The 20,059-nt window shown below is 41.4% G+C and overlaps 1 protein-coding gene across 1 annotated transcript in view; it reads right to left on the bottom strand.

Moving 5' to 3' along the window:
- Positions 1–324: 324 nt before the first annotated feature.
- LOC131474446 (gamma-aminobutyric acid receptor subunit pi) overlaps positions 325–20,059 on the bottom strand; it is a 38,069-nt gene continuing 18,334 nt past the window's right edge. Inside the window, exons 3-10 of the mRNA XM_058652300.1 lie at positions 13,631–13,743; positions 11,074–11,141; positions 9,790–10,007; positions 8,570–8,652; positions 5,104–5,241; positions 4,857–5,009; positions 4,182–4,372; positions 325–3,943 (exon numbers count right to left, since the gene is read on the bottom strand). Of these exons, the coding sequence (XP_058508283.1) occupies positions 3,578–3,943; positions 4,182–4,372; positions 4,857–5,009; positions 5,104–5,241; positions 8,570–8,652; positions 9,790–10,007; positions 11,074–11,141; positions 13,631–13,743 (1,330 nt within the window). The 3' untranslated portion in view covers positions 325–3,577. The remainder of the gene's footprint in view (positions 3,944–4,181; positions 4,373–4,856; positions 5,010–5,103; positions 5,242–8,569; positions 8,653–9,789; positions 10,008–11,073; positions 11,142–13,630; positions 13,744–20,059) is intronic.

The raw sequence follows: 20,059 nt of genomic DNA, 5'->3' as shown, positions 1-20,059 counted from the left end.
ATATCAGGCTGTGCACATTGTATTAATTGTTGACACTATTATTTCACAAACTGCAGTTGGCCCGTCAAGAGCTGAAATTAGCATTCCCTTCACCTTATTAAGAAGAATTTTAATTCATGTTACATTACATTAAGTAACAATGCTTTAAAAAAGGTTGACAACATTACGGATTTGAACTACAAACTGTAGTAGGTCGTGGCGGGTTTGAGCTGTTTAACATTGTCTCCTCACTTAATATTCTGCTGAGTCAGAGTTAATAGCGCTGCAGGGAATTAAGACTCACATTCTCCACCAGTCACAGGGGGACGCCGCTGCCCTACCATCTGCCTGAACACAAACACACACATTTATCTGAATGGCTGTAGCAAAAAAACTCAAATCTTGCAACACTTACCACCTTTTGAAAAAGATGCATGCCATGACGCCACCCTAAACCTGCGAAAAGTGACATGTATCCAGTGTTGACAACACACGTTACACCTCTTTTATTGCTATCATTCATATTCATACACCAGATTAACATGCACAGTGTTACCATTTATTTACAACAAGTTAAGCAGACCGACGCCTTTCACAACGCGGTGTTAAAAGTAGTTTCAACGGGAAAATGTCCAAGCAACTGTGACGTTGGAAGGCAATATCACCTTGAGGCATCACTTTACATCGTCTCACGACAGAAAGAGAAAGAGCAGTTGACCAGTAGCTGTTTTCCTCCTTTTTTCTGATTAAAGTTGCTACACAGTCGCTCCAAATGTCCTGGCAACGGTGCAGACGATGTTCCGTTTAATAGTTTTCTTTCTGTAATGTCAACACCACACTGTTCATTCAGAGAAATGGAGTGACCATGGAGCCACTGGGGAATTGGTACTTGTGAGCATTTTGTATGGATCAACTCCATTAGAAACAAAAAAACAACCAAAAAACATTCTGTATGCATCCAACCTGTGAGACAGCCGTGGTGGTCGCTCTCTTGTGGGTCTTTGGCTCCATAATAGTGTTCATGTCTTCCTATTATAACTATCAAATCTAGAACCACCGTGATACGATTCGTAAAAAACAATCCGCGTTCCCTCACATCGATGTTCCCACGGCTCAGTGCTCACCAGTTTCAACCGTCAATGAAAACCCATCTTTTCAATGGCCTCAGCTAAACATTTTTAGGATTCTCACGTCATGTTAAATCAAAGGAAATCGAACTAAGCAGAATGAACAAAAGTTACAAGTTATAATCATGCAGGAGGAACAGAAACTAAAGAAAGAAACTATTTTTTTTCCCCATTATCAGCAGGCAACAAGAAGAGTCAAGAAGTTTAGTAGAAGATGACAGTTAAAAGTAGATAAAAAAACATGGAAAGCAATGTAAGTTATTAACATAAACAGCTTGAAAGGCGATGGAGCGTAGATAGATACCAACTAAGCTTAGATGAAGTTCAATAAATGTCAAAAAGGTAGTTCTTGAAAATGAATACTTCTGTGTTTCGGCATGAAGATGATTAAAAAGGGCTGTTTAATTCAGCTTCCGTTTAAATAAGTGAGCGCATGTCACAACAATATTCAACACAATACAAAACATGCATCTCTGTCGTTCGACTAAATCCTGTTCTCCACCCGAAGTATCAAGTGTTGCATTCTGCTCTGCACTGAGTGCATGCTATTTCAGATGAAGGAGTTATATTTCCACTTGGAAAAAAGAATTGCAAACTTTCAGCTGAAGAAGTAAGGGGAGGGACAAAAGTAAACTGGAATCTTTGGCCATCCATCCATCCATCCACTAAAATGCTTATCCTCTGAGAGTCATTGGAGGGCACTGGAGTCAATCCCAGATGAAATTAGATGAACGGCAGATCAATCACCTGAACTTATCTATGCATTATATAAGTTTTGCCTTCCACTGACCGTAGCTTCTGCAACACAATTCAATCTATTGCTTTACAGTTCTAGAGATCATCATATGCCCTTTGAGCAGCAGTACTTCCTCAGGGCAGCCTGGATGCTACAGCAACTCTACTAGAAATGGAGGAGGCAGGCCAGGTGGTTATAGAAAACCCGAAGAAGAAGCAAAGGTGACAGAAAGTTAACAAAAACAGAATCAAAAACAAACATTTTGTTGCTTTTCACTGCTGGAGGTTTATCAGTAATTTTGAGGATAAATTCACAGAAACATCATTTCTGCTAAAATGGCTAGTAAACAGCTAATAAATGCTATGCTACGTTGGCTATACGGCTATAGCAACGACTCATACATAGCCCTGTTTAAATATTCAACGTAGCTAGCTCAAATGAGTAAAAGTGAGTAAAATCCTGTTGTAATATTTTGGCCATTTCATTTATATTCAAATCACTGCAGTGTCAAACACTGGTGAGAACAAAACTTGTAATAAATATGTATTATCCTTCACTATAATGTAGTGACATATAATATAGCGTTGCTGACCTATTATATCCACATCTAATGTACAAATATGTCAATATTTACTATCAACACTTTAACGGACAGTGAAGTTTTCACCCATCACGGCTCCATCACCGTGTATCGCCATCACCACACTGACGTGCCATGTTGACTGAATGTCCAAGAGGCCAAACACCTGTTTCTTGAGCTATGACCTTGAGCTTTCAAATCCAAGCAGTTAACCACTAGGTCCAACTGAATGTTTGTGCAAAATGTCAAGGGATTTGCTCAAGGCGTTCAGGAGATACGGAATTTTTTTTGGAGGTCACTGTGACCATGACCTTTGACCACAACAATCAAAACAGTTCACTCTGTGGTCAATGACAACATTTGTGCTTAATCTAACGAAAGTCCCTCAAGCTAGTTCTTGAGGTATTCCGTGGATAATGGGAATGACAATGTGCAGCCAGAGGGACAGAAAACCCAAAAATATAAAGCTGCTGCTGCTGCTGCTGCTGCTGCTATGACTAACCAGCTCGAGCTCTTTAATACATTATCACAATTAATACCAATTAAAATAATCAAAACTCACATCCTATTCTAACTAGTCAGCTGGCTGGGAAATAGGGAATTATGTCCTTGTTACACTATGAAAAGAAAGTTTAATTACACTCTTTTTTGCTGTGGAGCCAGCACTGGTGACAATTCCAATGTCATTATGACGCTTAAGGTTATGAGGGTACATCCCGTTATTGATGTACATAACTTCCTAACACATTTACTGTTGGAAACCAAAATAAGACAAGGTGGAGCCTGCATTTGGTCAGCCATAGAGCTGTGGATAACAACATGTCTCATGTGCCAGCCCGCATTATGAGGCATTTAAACATTTAAAAATAAATTTACTATAGCAGGAAAGATGCAGACTGACCATGCATTTCTTTGGAATCGATGTTCTTTTAATCTTAAGGTGTAATAGAATTGAACAAATCTTGCCAGCCAAGTACGCCCACTGTTTTAAACAAACCCAAGTGGGCGAAATTGGAAACGGTTACGTATTTGAGTAAATTTCATCATATGAGCTACTTTGCTTATTAATCCTAACGTAGAAATGACACGTCTCAATGACTCGTACAGTAAAGTACACTTCTTTTCTACAAACACTCTCCGTCTCGCACACCATGGCTAAAAGTACAGATAGTATGTCCAGTAGAGCAGGTTGACCATGACGAAAGACATTGGGAAGGTGAGTCTGGAGTAGTAGTCTATGTGGTGCGGGTTCTCCACATGACAGCAGTACATGGAGCGCAGCACTTTGCAGAGAATGGCCATAGCACTCAGGCACCAATTGGTGGGCTCTGGAGGCGATGCCTCAGGTTTGGCCTCACTGCCAGAGGGACTGGAGGGAGTGACGGTGAGTTCTGTGGCGACAGGAGCTGGGGAAGGAGATGCAGCGGGTTCCTTGCGTCTCTTGGCTCTGCTGGGGTGACTGGAGATGGTGGTGACGATGCCGTTCATTTCATCGTCAAAGTCGTGCATCCGGTGACCGTACTGCAGGAGCACAGCGAGTTTTAAGTGGAAACAAAGACACGACAGTTTTCGAAATGTCCAAACTATGAAGCACCTTCAAACTTACCCCCACCCTGAAAAGGACCGGAGATGAAATGATGAAATGATGATGAGGACGACACAACGACCACCATCACACAGGTAATGACTGCGACCACGACAACAACATCAATGACCACAACATGAATCAATAGCGCCGTAAAGTCGGGAAGGCTCTCACCATGAGCATGTGTGTGTCGGGGTGTGTGAGGGTGCAGAAGTGGGCCACGGCGTACTCGATGAGCGCGCCGAAAATGAAGCTGAAGCAGATTCCCAAGTACACGTCGATGGCCTTGATGAAGCAGTTGGCATTGGGCAGCGACGTCCGGGCTCCCATCATTAGCGTGGTCATTGTCAGCACCGTGGTCACACCTGGCACGGGACACGCAAAGACACACAAGAGATTATCTGCTCGACCAATGAACCTCTGGACAACTGGCCAAAATCAACCAGAGAAATCAACAAAGCGTACCTAATGTATAGAGCATGCACTAATATTGAGGAAGAGGACGCATCATCCTCGTTAAGTCTTGAGATACTGTGGTGTACATCCTGTTCCTGACAAGTTTGGACTGAATTCTCGCTTATGACATTAGTGTGCCATCATGACTTCAGTGCCAATCAGTGCTATTATCCCAAATCACCTGATAACAGCATCTAGAATGAAGCAAGAACTATTTTACACCAGGATTTAACTGATTGTTAACCAAATTGTATGGATTTTCTGACTCCATAACACTAGTGTTAGGCACTCGTGTGTATTCCTTCTCTCATAAGGAATATGAGAGAGATATGATATATTGTTAAAATTTATGACATCTACTCCAAAATAAAATAAACATGCTTTGCGCCGTACCTATACAAATACGTGCAGGCACAGAGGATAAAGAAATCCAGAAGGAAACCCATGAGAGGACCACCAGCAGGCTCGATGGAACATAGGTCTCCAGGATGAAGTAGAGGATGCTCCTCTTCAACTCAAAGTGGAAGACCAACCTGGGGTAATTGCCTTTGAGGAGAAGAGGGGAGATTTTTTGATTACAGGGACTGTAATCTTCTATTTAAACATTTACAGTACAGTCCTGCATGGATTTTGTGTTCACCTGTTTCATAGACGGCCTCTGAGACAGAAGTGTAATGGTCTTCCACTGTATACTGAGCCAGCTGTAACGTGTCCAAACCACTGACAGACTCGTTTCCTCTGGTCCAGTAGAACATAACATCATTAATATTGTAACCCCCTGTAAGGAAAAAGAAAGAGGTGAACATTACTCCCACAGTAAGATCCCAGCAGCACTAATCAATAGTTGTACATCAATAATGTATCTAATAAATGGCTGTGGGAAAAAAAAAATGTATCACTTATAGAACCCAAAAAAAAGTTTTACCACCCAATTTCTGCCTTTACTTTCAAATAAGCCCATAATGTTATTGTTTGTGTTTGAGGTTAAAGGTCCACATTCATCTAATTTCTCACTGCAGTAAACAGTTGTATCAAAAAAAGAAAAGAAAAAGAAGATAAACCTTATTGTTTGCACAAAACACAGCGCCAAACAGAACCACACACACAAAGATAATGACTCACGGATGGAAATAATGGAGCAAATGGCAGCTAAAGCACCACACGTGTCCCAATGAGATGAGACAAGGTCAGTTTTTGCGAACACTCACACTGTACGCCGTAAACTTAAAAGCTGATTCTATATCAATGTTTTATAGCAGATAAAAGTCACGACCCTTCCTGTTTTTATCATTGAAACAGTTTATGGTGCAGTGCGTGCAGCAGCAGCAGCAGCAGCAGCAGCAGCAGCAGCAGCAGCAGCTTGACATCATTACTCTAAACGGTCAACACACCACGTCATATCCACGTCAGAACCTAATAAACTATACTTTATAATTATAGTGGTGACGATGAAGCTATAATCCGAAACCTTTCATGGTTGAGATGTTTGGCATTGATGCCCATGGTGGGTGGTAAATTCCCTCTTATGCTAAACACCGACACAATAGTGATATTTCACCAGAAACAAAGGCAATGTGGGGGGAAAACACACACATTAGCTAGATGAAGACATTGTATTTCAAATGGGACAAACCTGCACAGTGACAAACTCGACACATGATAAATGTCATTAAAAAATAAAATAAACAAACAGAATGAATGTTTCATGGATGTAATTACAGTCACAACAGTAACAGTATTCCCTCCGTTGTTCATGTAACACAGGTTGACAGAGGGAGACCCAACAAGAATTGCAAATGGAAATGCAGTCGCTTTACTCTTGCCCCATACCATAACAGACTTATCATGCATTTTGCACCGGGCCCAAGAGAACACAGATATGCACTCACTCACTCACTCACTCACTCATTCATCTTCTGCCGCTTTATCCTCCACAAGAGGGTCACGGTGGGGCGCTGATGCCAATCCTAGCTGACATAGGGCGAAAGGTGGGGCACACCCTGGACAGGTTGTCAGTCCATCACAGGGACACAGAGACAGACAACCATTCACTCTCGCACTCACACCTACGGTCACACCTAGTGTCCAATTTGCCTCATCCCCCCAATCTGCATGTTTTTGGACTGTGGGAGGAAAGCGCATGCAAACTCCTCGCACAGATACGCAACCCAACTAAAACTTGGAATAAGACAGAACGCAAAAATGAACAGGGTCAAAGAGGCTGTATGGTAGTTCTTTCAAATGAACTATGTGGCAATAATAACATTACATCAAAGAACAGGTGCAGTTTAAATAATGCATTTTATTTTCTCAAGGACAAGTGATGTGAGGCTAAACCCTCTTTGGTGCATTCTCCTAATTTGTCTGCAGAGGGAGCCAGAGAACAAGAAAAGTAAGAATGAACGCGGGAACACACCTCTATAATCTGCAGTGAGTAATATGCTCATTAACTGCCATCAGCATAATGTATTATTGATTGGAGAAGATGAAGAGAGGAACAAACGTCTCCTAATAAATGTCAGTAGTGACTTTGATGCTGAAAGGTCTTGTAAATGTACTCGTGTTTCTCTTTGTTATGCACCTGAAGCCTTGATATTACTGTACAAAAAAGGAGATACAAAGTGACATGCGGTGAAATAATACATGTGTAACCTTGAGGATGTTTTTAATGGCGGCAGTCAAAATGAACTGTCTTCTGATTCTCTCTGCCGTCCTTGTGCGCTAAATATTCCTGACACCGATTCTGACCGGAATTTCCTGCACACTCTCTTTAAACCTCGCTCCTGTGCAGACGATCCACTGTTGGCATGGCATCAAACAAAGCAAATCCTTTAATAAACACCTCCTTCAATAGAATCAGCCAGCGGGAGGCAGAGTGAAGGAGAGGAGCAACAGAGAAAGACGGGAAGAGAGGAGGAAACAGAGCGGCAGTGTGACAGATAAAGGGGAGGATGAGAAAGAGAAAGAGACAGGCACAGCGAGCGATGGATTCAGATAGTCAGCCGAGAATTAGTGATGCAAAGGAGGAAGGATCCGTCTTCCCCTCAGTTATTCAACTTTCACCTCCAGATGTCTTTCTGTCTGCCTAGTGGCGCTGACGCGATCATTAAATGTTTTATTTGCCGCTGAGGTCCTGGTGGGCTCCTGACTGGCGTCACACTCACTTCAATATGACTGGTTGTCATTTAATAGTGAGTTAAAAAACAATGGGTTGAGAGTTCAGGGAAAGAGGCTGTGGGAGCAGAGAGTGCTTCCTCTCTGTGTGGCCAAAAAAAATGTATCTTGTCATGTCATAACAACCATAATAGTGTGTTTTAATTATCAACACACTGTCACAGTATGTCACCTTGAAACTAGTGAAGATAAATCAAATGCTTCTTATTCTAAAGCCTAAACTAAAGTATTAGTAAGTGTAGTTAGTACTAATTGAGTCGTATTAATCTCGTATATTAATCTCATACGGAAGAGCATTAGGGCCACATGAAGAAAAAAATAAATAAAACAGTAATTTTTTTACTTTCTTTCAGAAAAATGTTTTTTTTTTTACATGTGGCCCTAATACTCTTCTGTACTACATTAAACCCAACAAAAAGTTGTGTATTTATCATTGTCATAAAGTCCGAGCAAACCCCTTTTTTTGGAACATATACAGTCACTCATGCAGTGTTTTTCCTCACTTTTTTGTTAGGGCATTTCAACGTGTTACTGCCACTCAATGCCATGTGCGTTTGTAGCCATTAAACATAAGCAGAATGGGGATTCAGTCATTAAAAAAAAATGTATTTGTCAATTCTGAATTTCACCCCCCACTGTATTCAGGAATCAAAACATAGTGGGAAAACTGATTTTACAGGACAGCGTTGACCTAAATTGCCCTCGCATTTCTGTCTGCTGTGCAGCTGCATGTGTACATGCGCACGCCAAACGTGCACACATGCACACGTGCGCACGCACAAAGCAGTTGAAAAAGATGAGAATAAGTGATCTGTTTGATCCTTTGGTTTGATCCAATTCATTTGAAATTGCACCCGCCCACTGATTCTCTGCCACAGCTTGAAGTTACAGTTATTTCTGATACTCTTCTGTAAAGTATGACCGGTCCTTACAGCTCTCCAGTTGCAGTGTACAGGTCTGCTTGTCCATGGGATACTTGGTCAGATCCATGTTGCAGGCCACGGTGGTCGTAATCCTGGAAGCAGAAATATTGTTCTTTGTTAAAAAGGGAAAAACAGAGATCTTCCATGTTTTATGGCTGTCATCGGAGCCACGGACATTTAGACTGCATGAAGTCATAGAATGACCATGACGTGTCAATATGTTTAATTGAAATATGGGCTTCACTGATAACATAGTACAGCCACTCTACTGTAAATCTATAATCTACCTTTAGGTAAACCAAAATTCAGCGGGTTAGTACAAGCCTCTGTATCCTTAGTCTTTAATGCACTAAAAGGTTGACCTCAGATTCATATTTTACATCACACATTTCCATCTACAGCCTCTTTAATCATAGTACAGTTACAGTACTTAGACCCGCCTCCCTTCACTGCCTCAGTGTTTTCTCATGGTCCCCTGTAGCACAGTACTGAAACAGCTGTTCCCTTCCTTCCAGCGCCGTCCCTTTTCACAGCCTCAATCCCCCGACTCGGCATCCTTTCTCCTGACTCTTCTTTTTATTTGCTCAAAGTGCTTACCCAGCTCATTTCCTCTGTCAAGCCCTGAAATGTAAGGCTTCTACTGTATGAATGGACGCTTTGTATTTAGTGGAGACCAGGACACACACATAAATCAAAACTGTGTGCTTACTCTTACATCCTCTTAGTGAAGAAGAGCAGTATAGTGCCCGGCTGAAGGATTTTATTTTGGAAGCTGGACTGAATGGAATGCATATGACCAACTCAATATTCCACAAACATACGTACATGTCCCCCTGTGATAATTACAAATTTGCCACGAGAACATAGTGAATCTTCCCGTGAGAGTAGAACTATGGCTGCACAGTGTGAAAAGAAGAATCTCTCTCTCTATCCTGTCCATCTCATGAAAAAGCCAGAGGACTGCATTTTTTCTGACAAGAGCTTGTCACATGTTACTCCCTTGCACACAGGGCAATATCTGCTGGGGCTGCTTTTATTGACAGATGACACGTCCGTCTACTAATTCAATATGAAAGCCAGGCGACAGAATTGAGACAGCTCCCTGTCTTGCAAACACATTGCCTTACCCAATATTCAACCTATGTACGCACCTGCAGGCAAGTACTCCCTTATTGTCTATAGGAACAAACATAAACACGATAAACCAGCTGCCTCGGTTGTAATCTCACCTCAGAGCATAAAGAACGGTGCCATTGGGGAAGATACGGATCAGTCTGTTCTCGACTGTGATGTCATGGAGGAAGGACTTCTTGGAGTCCACGATAAAGGTGTCGGGGACCCAGAGGAGCTCAACGAGCCGCCCGTCAAGACTGAGGCTTTTATTGCCTTCAAATACCAAACGCTCGTCGGTCCAGCGCTGGCGGAGGAATATGGTTGCGGTGTAGTCCTGCAGGATCGGGACACAAAAGGTCACGACGGAATTTAATAAGCGTGTCAACAACGGGCTGACACACGAGTGTGGTTTCTGCCAAGCACGCGTCTTCTTTTGCGCGTGTATTTCATTAGTCAGCTCAGGGATTTTTTCTTTTTGTATGTATTGTGAAGTATTGATGGTGTCAGGTCCCTCAGCCACACAGTAATCCTCAGCATTGCTTCAAGTCAGCAAGTCTGCTCTGGTTTTTTAGGACAATGAATGTATATATGTTTCCAACAATCTCTCTGTAAGTCCTGATGTTACATCGTGTGTATCTTCCACTGAATGGCAACACGCTGCGAGTTTAATTTCCAAGCAAACATTTTCAGCAGCGCACAAATGAACAACATCACTCCCAGAGGAAAGGGAAGCTGGAAGAGCTCTTGAAGTTAGTTCTGTGTCCTATTTAGTTTAGTTTGAAATTTTACCCTTGCTGGATGTTATTTTGTGACGCATGTGTAATTTATTGTCTACTTAAGTTTAAGTTGCTCAATGAAAAAGTGGCTAAGCTACACATACAATATAATGTAACATGATATTAAATCAAGTTCATGTTCTGTTTCTGGTGACATTCTTATTTCTTTCTGTGTTGATCCAAGTATGTGATTATTACTGAGGTCATAACAACATAGAGGGTCATATACGACGACATTATACTGAGTGGCATCTCTGATTTTATTCACACCTTTGAGTAAAGTGGGAGGAGGTGTGGGTGATCTACAGTTAACCAGCTGCTATTTTAAATAGCTGGCATTGTCAATAATTGCTTCTGGAATTAATTTCTGTTCATAAATCTCTGGATACACCAAAAGAGAAAATTATACGTCTGAAAATGACTAATAAAATCTCAGGTGTACAGTACTGTGCAAAAGCCTTAAACCAACATTACTTTGGTTGTTTTAGCAATGCTAAAATGACAATACAGTATAATTATTTCTCAATCACTTCCAGAAAATACAGGAAACATGTATGCAGTTTTAAAATCACACATTTCTCAGAAAATAACACAATGACAGCAGTGGCTGTTGGTGTATCTCACCATGTTGATCTCCGAGATTGTGTCAATGCTGGCGATGTCCAAGCTCATGCCCACGGTTACAGGACCGTCTACAAACAAAGAACACAGCACAACTCTTACTCTTCTGCATCATCCCCACTTAGAATGTTTTGGAGGCAAGGAAACATAGGGTTGAATGATAAAGCAAGAAGAGGAAAGATAGCAGAAAAGTTCTTCTTCTTGATGTTAAATTATCATGCAAAAGAACAGCGATGGAGAAGTGAAAAAGTGGGGAAAAGAAGAAGTAAGAAGGGAGAGAAGAATTCATAGAAACACACAAACAACCGTGAGGGAAAACACTGCAGACTAAAACACTATCACATCTATCCAGGAGGTAAAAGAGAAATTAAAGACATAAGTAGTACCACATAAAATGTAATGAAATGGATAAGTGAGTAACAGTAGTTAAAATAATTAGGTAAATACAGAATAAATAAATGAGATAAGAATATAGGACACTAAAGGGTAGAATAAAATCCTTTGTGAGACACTAAAATTATATATGTACTAAAATTATATATGTATATATATATATATATATATATATATATATTATATTCATTTTATATTCATTTTTCATATCGGCTACTGTTGCGTTTCCGCGCTTCTTAGTGACGTGTAAGTGTGTCTCTGTAAAACCTGACTGTATTTCAAGACACACTGACCTGAATCAGGTATGATCATTGCAAGTTCAATTTCCCTTAAGTTTCCCCTTTAAGTGCCGACTGGGAAGCTGTGAATTCTAGATGGCAACTTCAGCGTGGTTCCAAACTACTTTTAATTAATTAATTAACTTAAATATCTTGTTTATTTCACATGCCTTTATTGCAGAATGAGGGAAAGGTTTATCAGAAAGTTGAAGATGTAACGCTGCAGGTCTGCAATAATATCCCCTGTGGCTGTTTCCAAGCTTGTGAAAAGCACCTGGGGGTATTGTAAGGATCAATCACGTTCAGCCTGTCGGGTTCAGTGATATATTGCTCAATCTCTGTTTTCTGACACTACACAGCCTTTATACTGAGCTAACTTTTCAGAGAACAAAGCTTCATAATGTACAGACACACAAACACAGTTGGATCCTCTCATGTAACTCCGGGCAACAGAGCAAACGAGTGCATTTCCAAAAGCTTAAAAAGAACTATTTGAGATCCTATGGACCAGTGGACACTGACAAGCATTCAAAGCCTGCACCTTGCACCCAAATGTTGAAAATAGTTTTACTTCAACTGTGTGTGGCTGAAGGACAGTCTTGTATAAAGTACTTGAAAGCGATGCTTGAGCAAAAGTACAAGTATCTTACCAAGTCATCTTTTAGAATATTACTTGACATTTAAGTAATTAAGTAATGGAGTAAAATGTACTTAAATATGAGAAGCAAAAGTAAAAGTATTTAAACAAAGTGAGCAATTACAATTTTGAATATGACATTTATTGTGGCTTCTTAACAATAAAAGCATAATACAGACAGACAGACAGACAGACGACTTTATTGATCCCTTTGGGAGGTTCCCTCGGGGAAATTAACAGCTCCAACATCAACCCACAGCACTATAGGTACAGGCGAAGAACTTCAAACTTTTGAAACTTTTGGAGTCTGTTTTTAATTCAACTTGGAGACGAAATATGCGGTTTATCTGCGTGAGCTCGCAAGCTCACAGGTTGGCCGCTCAGCTGACAGCTGAGAGCTGAAACCAGACGTCCGGAGTGTCCAACAGGAAACCAGAGCCTCGGTGTCAGACACGGCAAACAACAAGCTGCTGGTGTGTTTTAAGTCCACTTGGAGCCGCTAAAAGCAACTAGCGACAACAAACAGGCATAACGTCACCAACTCAACTTTTATTTTGTAGTAACGAGTAACGTTAAGATGGTTAAGGGAAATGTATCGGAGTAAAAGTACACATTTTATTTAGGCAATGTAGTAAAAGTAAAAGTTGTCAGAAACATAAATAACGAAGTAAAGTACAAAATTCTACTTGAGTACAGTAACAAAGTATTTGTACTTTGTTGCATTACAACACTGCTGAAGGACACAATGAAAGTGTCACAAGCTTGAAGTATATCTGAAAGACTTCGAGTCTACAGGTTGTGGCATTGATAAACTCAATTAAAGAACGTATCGCAGTGATGCAAATCCATGTGTGGACATATAAATTATCAGTCCCACAGGGGGAAATTCCTTCTCTGCATTTAACCCATCCTCCACTAGTCACCTTCCTAGAGCAGCGCCCGGGGAGCAATGGGGGTTATGCACCTTGTTCAGGGGTACCGCAGCCCTTTTTTTGACCAAGTTCCCTTTCCACTTGGCCACAGTGTGGCCAAATAAATCTGTAAATATTATGTAAAGTATACGGTGATTCCCAGAGCCTGGAATAACATCAGTTGTGAGAGATTAGTAAGTGTTGATGCCCTTTCTGTTCCACAAATAGAGTCATTACTTGTTACAAATTGGCAAACCAATTTCAAAGTGTGTGCAGTACATTTTAAATAACACAAAATGCTGTTTAATTCCCACGGCTGGGTGTGTCTGCAGGTTCCTCACCGTCAAAGAAAGGCCGGAGGTACTTGTTGTATCCCTTCATCAGCCTCTGAATGGTGGGAGGCAGAATCTCTCCCTCCTTCATTTCTGCATTCAGCAAAGAACCCTCTAACAACCTGAGTACAACAACAGAGAGAGAGAGAGACAGAGAGGAAAGAGAAAAACAGAAATTATTTCCCGCCCACACCGTGCATTCACCTGGTAGATCTCTGTAGGGATTGTTCTTTACAGCCAATCTTTCAATCCTAGGAACTGAAAGCAGTTAAATATTAATTATTTTTTCACTCATAATTATTAGATAAGCTTTAATTGACACCGTGTGGAATATTTTAAACCATCTCCCTCCGTCATGTTCCTATAAAACTATAACTTGCTTTCGCATTGACGTGTGGAGGGGCGATTATATTGCAAGCAATTGCAACGGACGAGGATAATGCTCATTTTGTCCTCCCAAGTGTGTTTGTATACAAATGTAGGCTCTAAATACAGAGCGCCTGCTCTGTGGAAGGAAAGCCTGCAGGGCATGTGCTGTGATGTAAGAGGGGCTGAAGCGAGACAGATGAAGCCATGTGCAGAGGATGAAAACACTGGCAGGATTTCAGACTCCCCTCTCTTTTACTAACCCTGCAGAAGTCAGATATATGAAACATGTGACCTTTTAAATGATCGCGAGGTAATCAAATATCCATATCATATATTGTGAGGGTGAGGCTCAACATGCTGCAAATTGGTTTTGATTTATGGATGGACCTCACACCGGTGTCTCCGCTTTTGCTTGCTGGCAAAATGAAACATGTTTCATGGTCGTGGAACAAGATCCTCGTTCTTGTTTTAGTCACAGAGTCATTTCCCCGTGTGCTGTGAAATGAGAGAGTGAATTCCTTATCATATGTGACACTGTTGAACACAGACACCGCACAGAAAACCCTAATCACAATGCAGAGCTTTTTTTCGTATCCCCTGGAAACTCTTCCACTGTCATCTGTAAACACTTTGTTGTGTATGTTTGCATAATGTTTGTTCTTAACCCTTAGAACACGGAGCGTTTAGGCTGTTTTTTTTCCCCTCTGTTCAAACATACAGAGGCTAGAATGTGCAATATATAGTGTCTGATAATATTATTTAGTTTTCCAGTACAACCTATAGGCAATCTGGTGAAATTATTATCCAATCCAATCCGACTTTAATCATAAAGCACTTTAAAACAACCACTGTGCTGTACAGAATAATAAATAAGATACATCTAACACAACTAAAAAACATGGATAACAATGTGTATACAAAACTGCAACAAAAACGGATCAAATAAAATGAATAAAACAAAAACTACAATTAAATGGAAATAACATCAACAACTTAAACAATGTCAAAGGCCAATGAAAACACGACCTTTAAAAACAGGCAGAGAAGAGTCCTGTCTGAATATATTATATACTATAAACACACCTGAACAAAAAGTATTCAAAATCTTTAACAATCTCATTGAATTTGTGAATTTTGGGAATATGTCCCAGTTTGTATGAACAAAAACGGAAGAAAAGAAAAAAAAAGAATGATCGATTTAACTTAATCATAACTTTGATCCAACAACACATAAGAAGACCCCCCCCCCCCACACACACACACACACATTTTCTAAAGCCTGAAGATGTGACCTATGAACACACACACACAGGAGTTGTGTATTATTCCCACAGCAATTTACCAAGGGTGCGCCTGCGGCATGGATCCGTGCCATGTGACCACTAAGAGTTAATATGATGATGATTGTTGATCATCAGATGAGAGGACTCTGGAGTCAGTGGTGAGCTAAGTTGACAGGTTTCATTGAAGACAGCTGAGATCCGAGGAGAACATCTGAACAGTGAGGCATCGCCGCAGATTCTGGTCCGATACCTAAATCAGTAAGCCTTGAGATAGTGTTTCCGGTCCAGATGCCTGGCGCCTCTGAATCTACAGTAGGAAAGAGAATTTTGAAAGGCACCTAGTTTGTGTCTTATCGTAAGTTATGGCTGTTTATATTGAACACCAGCTCTGCTTAAAGGAATATATGAGTAATTAAACTTAACGTTGGCTGAAAATTAAAATGATCTCTCTCAATGAATTGTGTTTTCTATATTTGCATGTGTTTTCTTCAGGTGCCGTGTGTGTTGAACTCTCGGGGCCAGCGCATGATCTTGTTTGTGTATGTTAATTATAGAAACATCTCAAGATGAGTAATGAATTATTCATGGTAGGATGCTAAATGTAACCCATTATAGCTGCGCTATATGCCATATAGGGAGGGAGACACAGCCATTGCAGTGCATGGAATACAAGTAGAGTCATGGAGACATTTCATCCTCACAGTGAAAACATTAAGACACTGATGTTTACCACATTGGCCATGCTAATTCCTGCCCTAATGATGGTCGGTGGGGAATTTGAATGTGTTATCTAAAGGTCATTTTCGGGACAAGCTTTATATATATATATATATATATATCTAGCGTACTGTCAGAATATAAGGGATTTGCATGTTCTCCACGTGTGTGTAGGTTTTCTCCGGGTTCTCTGTCTTCTTCCCGCATGCAGAGGTTAACGGGAAACTCTAAATTGCCCCTAGATATGAATGTCTCTACAGCATGTGGCCTCATGATAACAATAAAAACAATGGGTGAAGGTTGAAAGTTGCAGTCAGACTCGCTTTATAGTGCTGAGACACTCGGGCATTCTTGATGCTGATGGGCGTGTGTTGAACTCCTTTCAGTCCAAACAGCTCTACGACATCCATAGGCTCCTCGTAATATCCGTCAATAAAGACAGTGATCATCTGTGGGTTGACACCATGAGCTGAAAGAAGTGACCTGAGCATTCTGTAGAGATAGTTGGCCACATGGCTGTGATGGACTGGCAGCTGGGATTGGCGGCAGCACTGCTGCAACCCTCATGTGGAGGATAAAGCGGTGAATGGTGATTTTTATATGAAAACGTGGGCTGCCACAACCACAAATCCTAAAATCCTCATCAAAATGAGTCTGACAGAATACTGATAAAGGAAGACGCAAAGGTGTGCAAGTTCCCATCTGAATTGGAATTTGTTATTTTTGCACACACAAGTGATAGTGATTGTGAATTTGACCTCTTGACCTTGTTACACACCAGTTGTGAACACACACAAGCCGGGCGCAGGAGCAGTGGAAAGCAATGGGGATTGGGTGCCTTCCACAGCGGCGATTTCACTGGATTTGTACTGGCAACCCTCCGGTTACAAGCTCAATCTCTTTCCTCTTGACCACGGGCTGCACGCAAAACATGCATCTATTGAAATTGCCCTCGGACTGAAAGCTGATTATATCCACTTCCACAGAATTCCCATTCAGCCTAACACCAGAACTTTGAAAGAACCCTCGAATAAAACTACTTGTCAATCCATCACAGGGCTGGAGCTGAACCTCTGGTCCAGACAGGCCTCTCCAAAACAAGCAGGGGAAAAAGTCTTCCCCGTAAAACATGTAACTAGTTTCACCCGACTGTGCTCCCAGCATTGCCCGTTGTTGCCACATAAAGTCTCACTCACATGACAGCTTGTTTTTTCAGCTTGGACAACGGCCTTGGATGAAAAGAGACAGGTTAGTGATGGAGGTGACAGCAATCCGCCTCTGGTGTACCACATAATCAATTTGGACGGCCTCGTGTGACCTGCGTCACCTCCGTAAATGCAAAGGGTGTGTGCATTTTTTTTTTCAAGTAAGAAGTTTGAGGCATATACAGAATAATTAAATAAAGAAATAATCTACACGTCATATATATCATGGTATTGATTTCCTGTAACGCAGCATATACTGCTTTGCAGGCAGCAGCAGCAGCAGCCTAATTCGCCTTTGATGTTCCCAAATGTTTCACAGTCTGACAATGAGCAGAATATCCCCCAGCTCCTCTCATTCTATCCTTCTCCCCAAATCCCTGATTTTGGGCTGTCTAAACCTTCACCTGCAGACACAGGATGAGACCTCAGCTCTCCAACCTGCCAAACAGTTGCTACCCACTGAGCCCTGACAGTGAAAAGGAAAAGAAAAACAGATCAGACGGACTACTAATATCAACAACTTCTCTTTCGGATTTTGATTTGAAATGCAAGGCAATACCGTCATTCTCACACACGAACATTGCACATGTGTATGTACTATAGGGTCGCTCTCTTTCTCTCCAGATGAGAGAATGATCTATACCGCACACAATCTCCAAAAATACTCCTTGGTAGACCTGACACACCTGCCCACAAGGCTGCCAATCAGGAATAACAGCATGACACATCCAATACCCACAACTGAGCTAAAGATGGTCCCTGCCGTACCAAGACACAAGCTATGGCTTCAATATAACTATGTTTAACGATGGTTTGAATGGTAAACGGTCTGTATTTATATCGCACTCCAAGCTGCTTTACCCATTCACACATACACTTACATACAGTGCATCTATGTGCAGCGCGTTCTCTATCACTCATCTTTCATACCCATTCACACGCTGCCGGCACAGCCGTCAGGAGCGACGTGGGGTTAAGTGTCTTGCCCAAGGACACACTGGCATGTCGACTAGCGGAGCCCCGGAATACAACCCACAACCTTGGAGTTGAAAGACGACTCGCTCTGCCACTGAGCTAACGTCATCCCATTTAGTGCCACTGTGTTGTAGTCTGTCAACCGCTAGAGGTCATTTGCATTTAACAATTTTCCATACAAAATATTTAATAAAGTCAATGTACACCTGTAAAAGCATGATTATTTAATCTTCAATTTCAAGTGATATTAATAATTATAATAGCCTACATTTTACACACTGGCCCTTAAAGTAACAAATTACTACAATTAGACTTTTCACCAACTAATTAATGATGTCTGGAACAGACACTTGACACCGAGAATCAAAACCTCCACAGTGAGACACACTGACACAAGCTGCAATGACGACCACAGTATGATTCTGAGGGCCTGACCTTTCACAGCACTGTGCTGTGGATCTAAACAACACCTGGATGTGCTAAAATTAACCGATCACAAATAATTGCGTCTTTGCTCTGTGGATGTGGATAAGGAAATGCCAGCAATCCTCTCCTGTTCTCAGTAATGAGCTGCTCGCTTTGTTTATTCTTCTCCTCTTATCTCTCGTCTCAATTGTGTACTTTAATTTTCCTTTTGATCCTCACGTCACATCCCTCTCCTCAGCGGATTATCAGTCGATTCATTTCACAGTTTGTTCACTGCATCATGATGAAGCTAATTGGCCTTATATCACATCAACCCTATGACCTCTAGTATGTATCAACAGTGAGACATTGGCATGGAAACAGCTATTCAGTTATCATGGGTAAATGATAATGAAAATGAAATACAACACAGACAGATCTACACAAATACCTCCGCTTGCTTTTGTTTTGCAAGACCGCTGAGAAAATCAATAACAATCCAATGTTTGTTCATTAGGAAGCAACAGCAAGGTGATTAGTTTAGGCGACAAAACAGCATCAATACATCAAACTGAACAAACACCAATACAAATCCAGTATAAAAATGCGTGTTCCCTCAAACTTTTTTCCGACCAAATCACTTGATATACTGTATCGCTATAAATCCCAGGGCAGTATATAAACATATTATGTACAACATGCACACAACATATCTAATCGTTCTAACTAGAGGTCGGCAACATTCACTCACTCATTCTCTACCACTTAATCCCAGACATGAGGGGAGCTGCAGCCAATCCCGTCTGACGGCGGGCGAAAGGCGGGACATTTGGAGACAACCATTCACTCACATTCACAACTATGGTCAAATTGGTCAAACCAAGAAAACAGTTGCTTTAAGCTCGAAGATGCTGCAGAACTAACTCTTATTGTTATTCTAGCTTTTAAGAGACTGTTGTAATTCCCTGACCTCACCTAAACGCTCCATAACTACTTTGTATTGTACATCAACCTCTTCTCCTGCTGGATGGAGCCTGTGGTTATAATCCTGTGTCCTACATGTTATGCTATGTTGATGTGTCTTGTGCTTTTGATGCTGGAAACGTGGTTTGAGTAACAGGTTCAGGCAGAGTAACACAATGGTGACAGGTTGGCTAAGGGACTGAAACCCTTTGGGGGGAATTTGCCTTTTCAAATCCTGTTTCATTACTTACCCTCCCCACAGACCTCGCTACCCTCCAGCCCCCCCAACCATATTTGTATTTCCAATCTCAGATGCACACGAGGCCTTAGTCCAGGCAGCAGTTGTACATTTCACAACAGATTAATTCAGTCGAACATAACCCCTGAAGAGAGCTCAGTAACGCTCTCTGCGGATCCCCTTCTCCCAGTTTTCCTCCACACCCACTCAGCAGAATACACTCAAGACCAACCCGCGTCTCATTCTTCTTTCATTGGTACATCTCAACCGTGATTCCCCACGC

This window comes from Solea solea, chromosome 15, assembly GCF_958295425.1.
Source record: "Solea solea chromosome 15, fSolSol10.1, whole genome shotgun sequence".
NCBI lineage: Eukaryota > Metazoa > Chordata > Actinopteri > Pleuronectiformes > Soleidae > Solea > Solea solea.
Note: the sequence above shows the minus strand (reverse complement) of the source record. Positions and strands in the feature narration are given on the sequence as shown.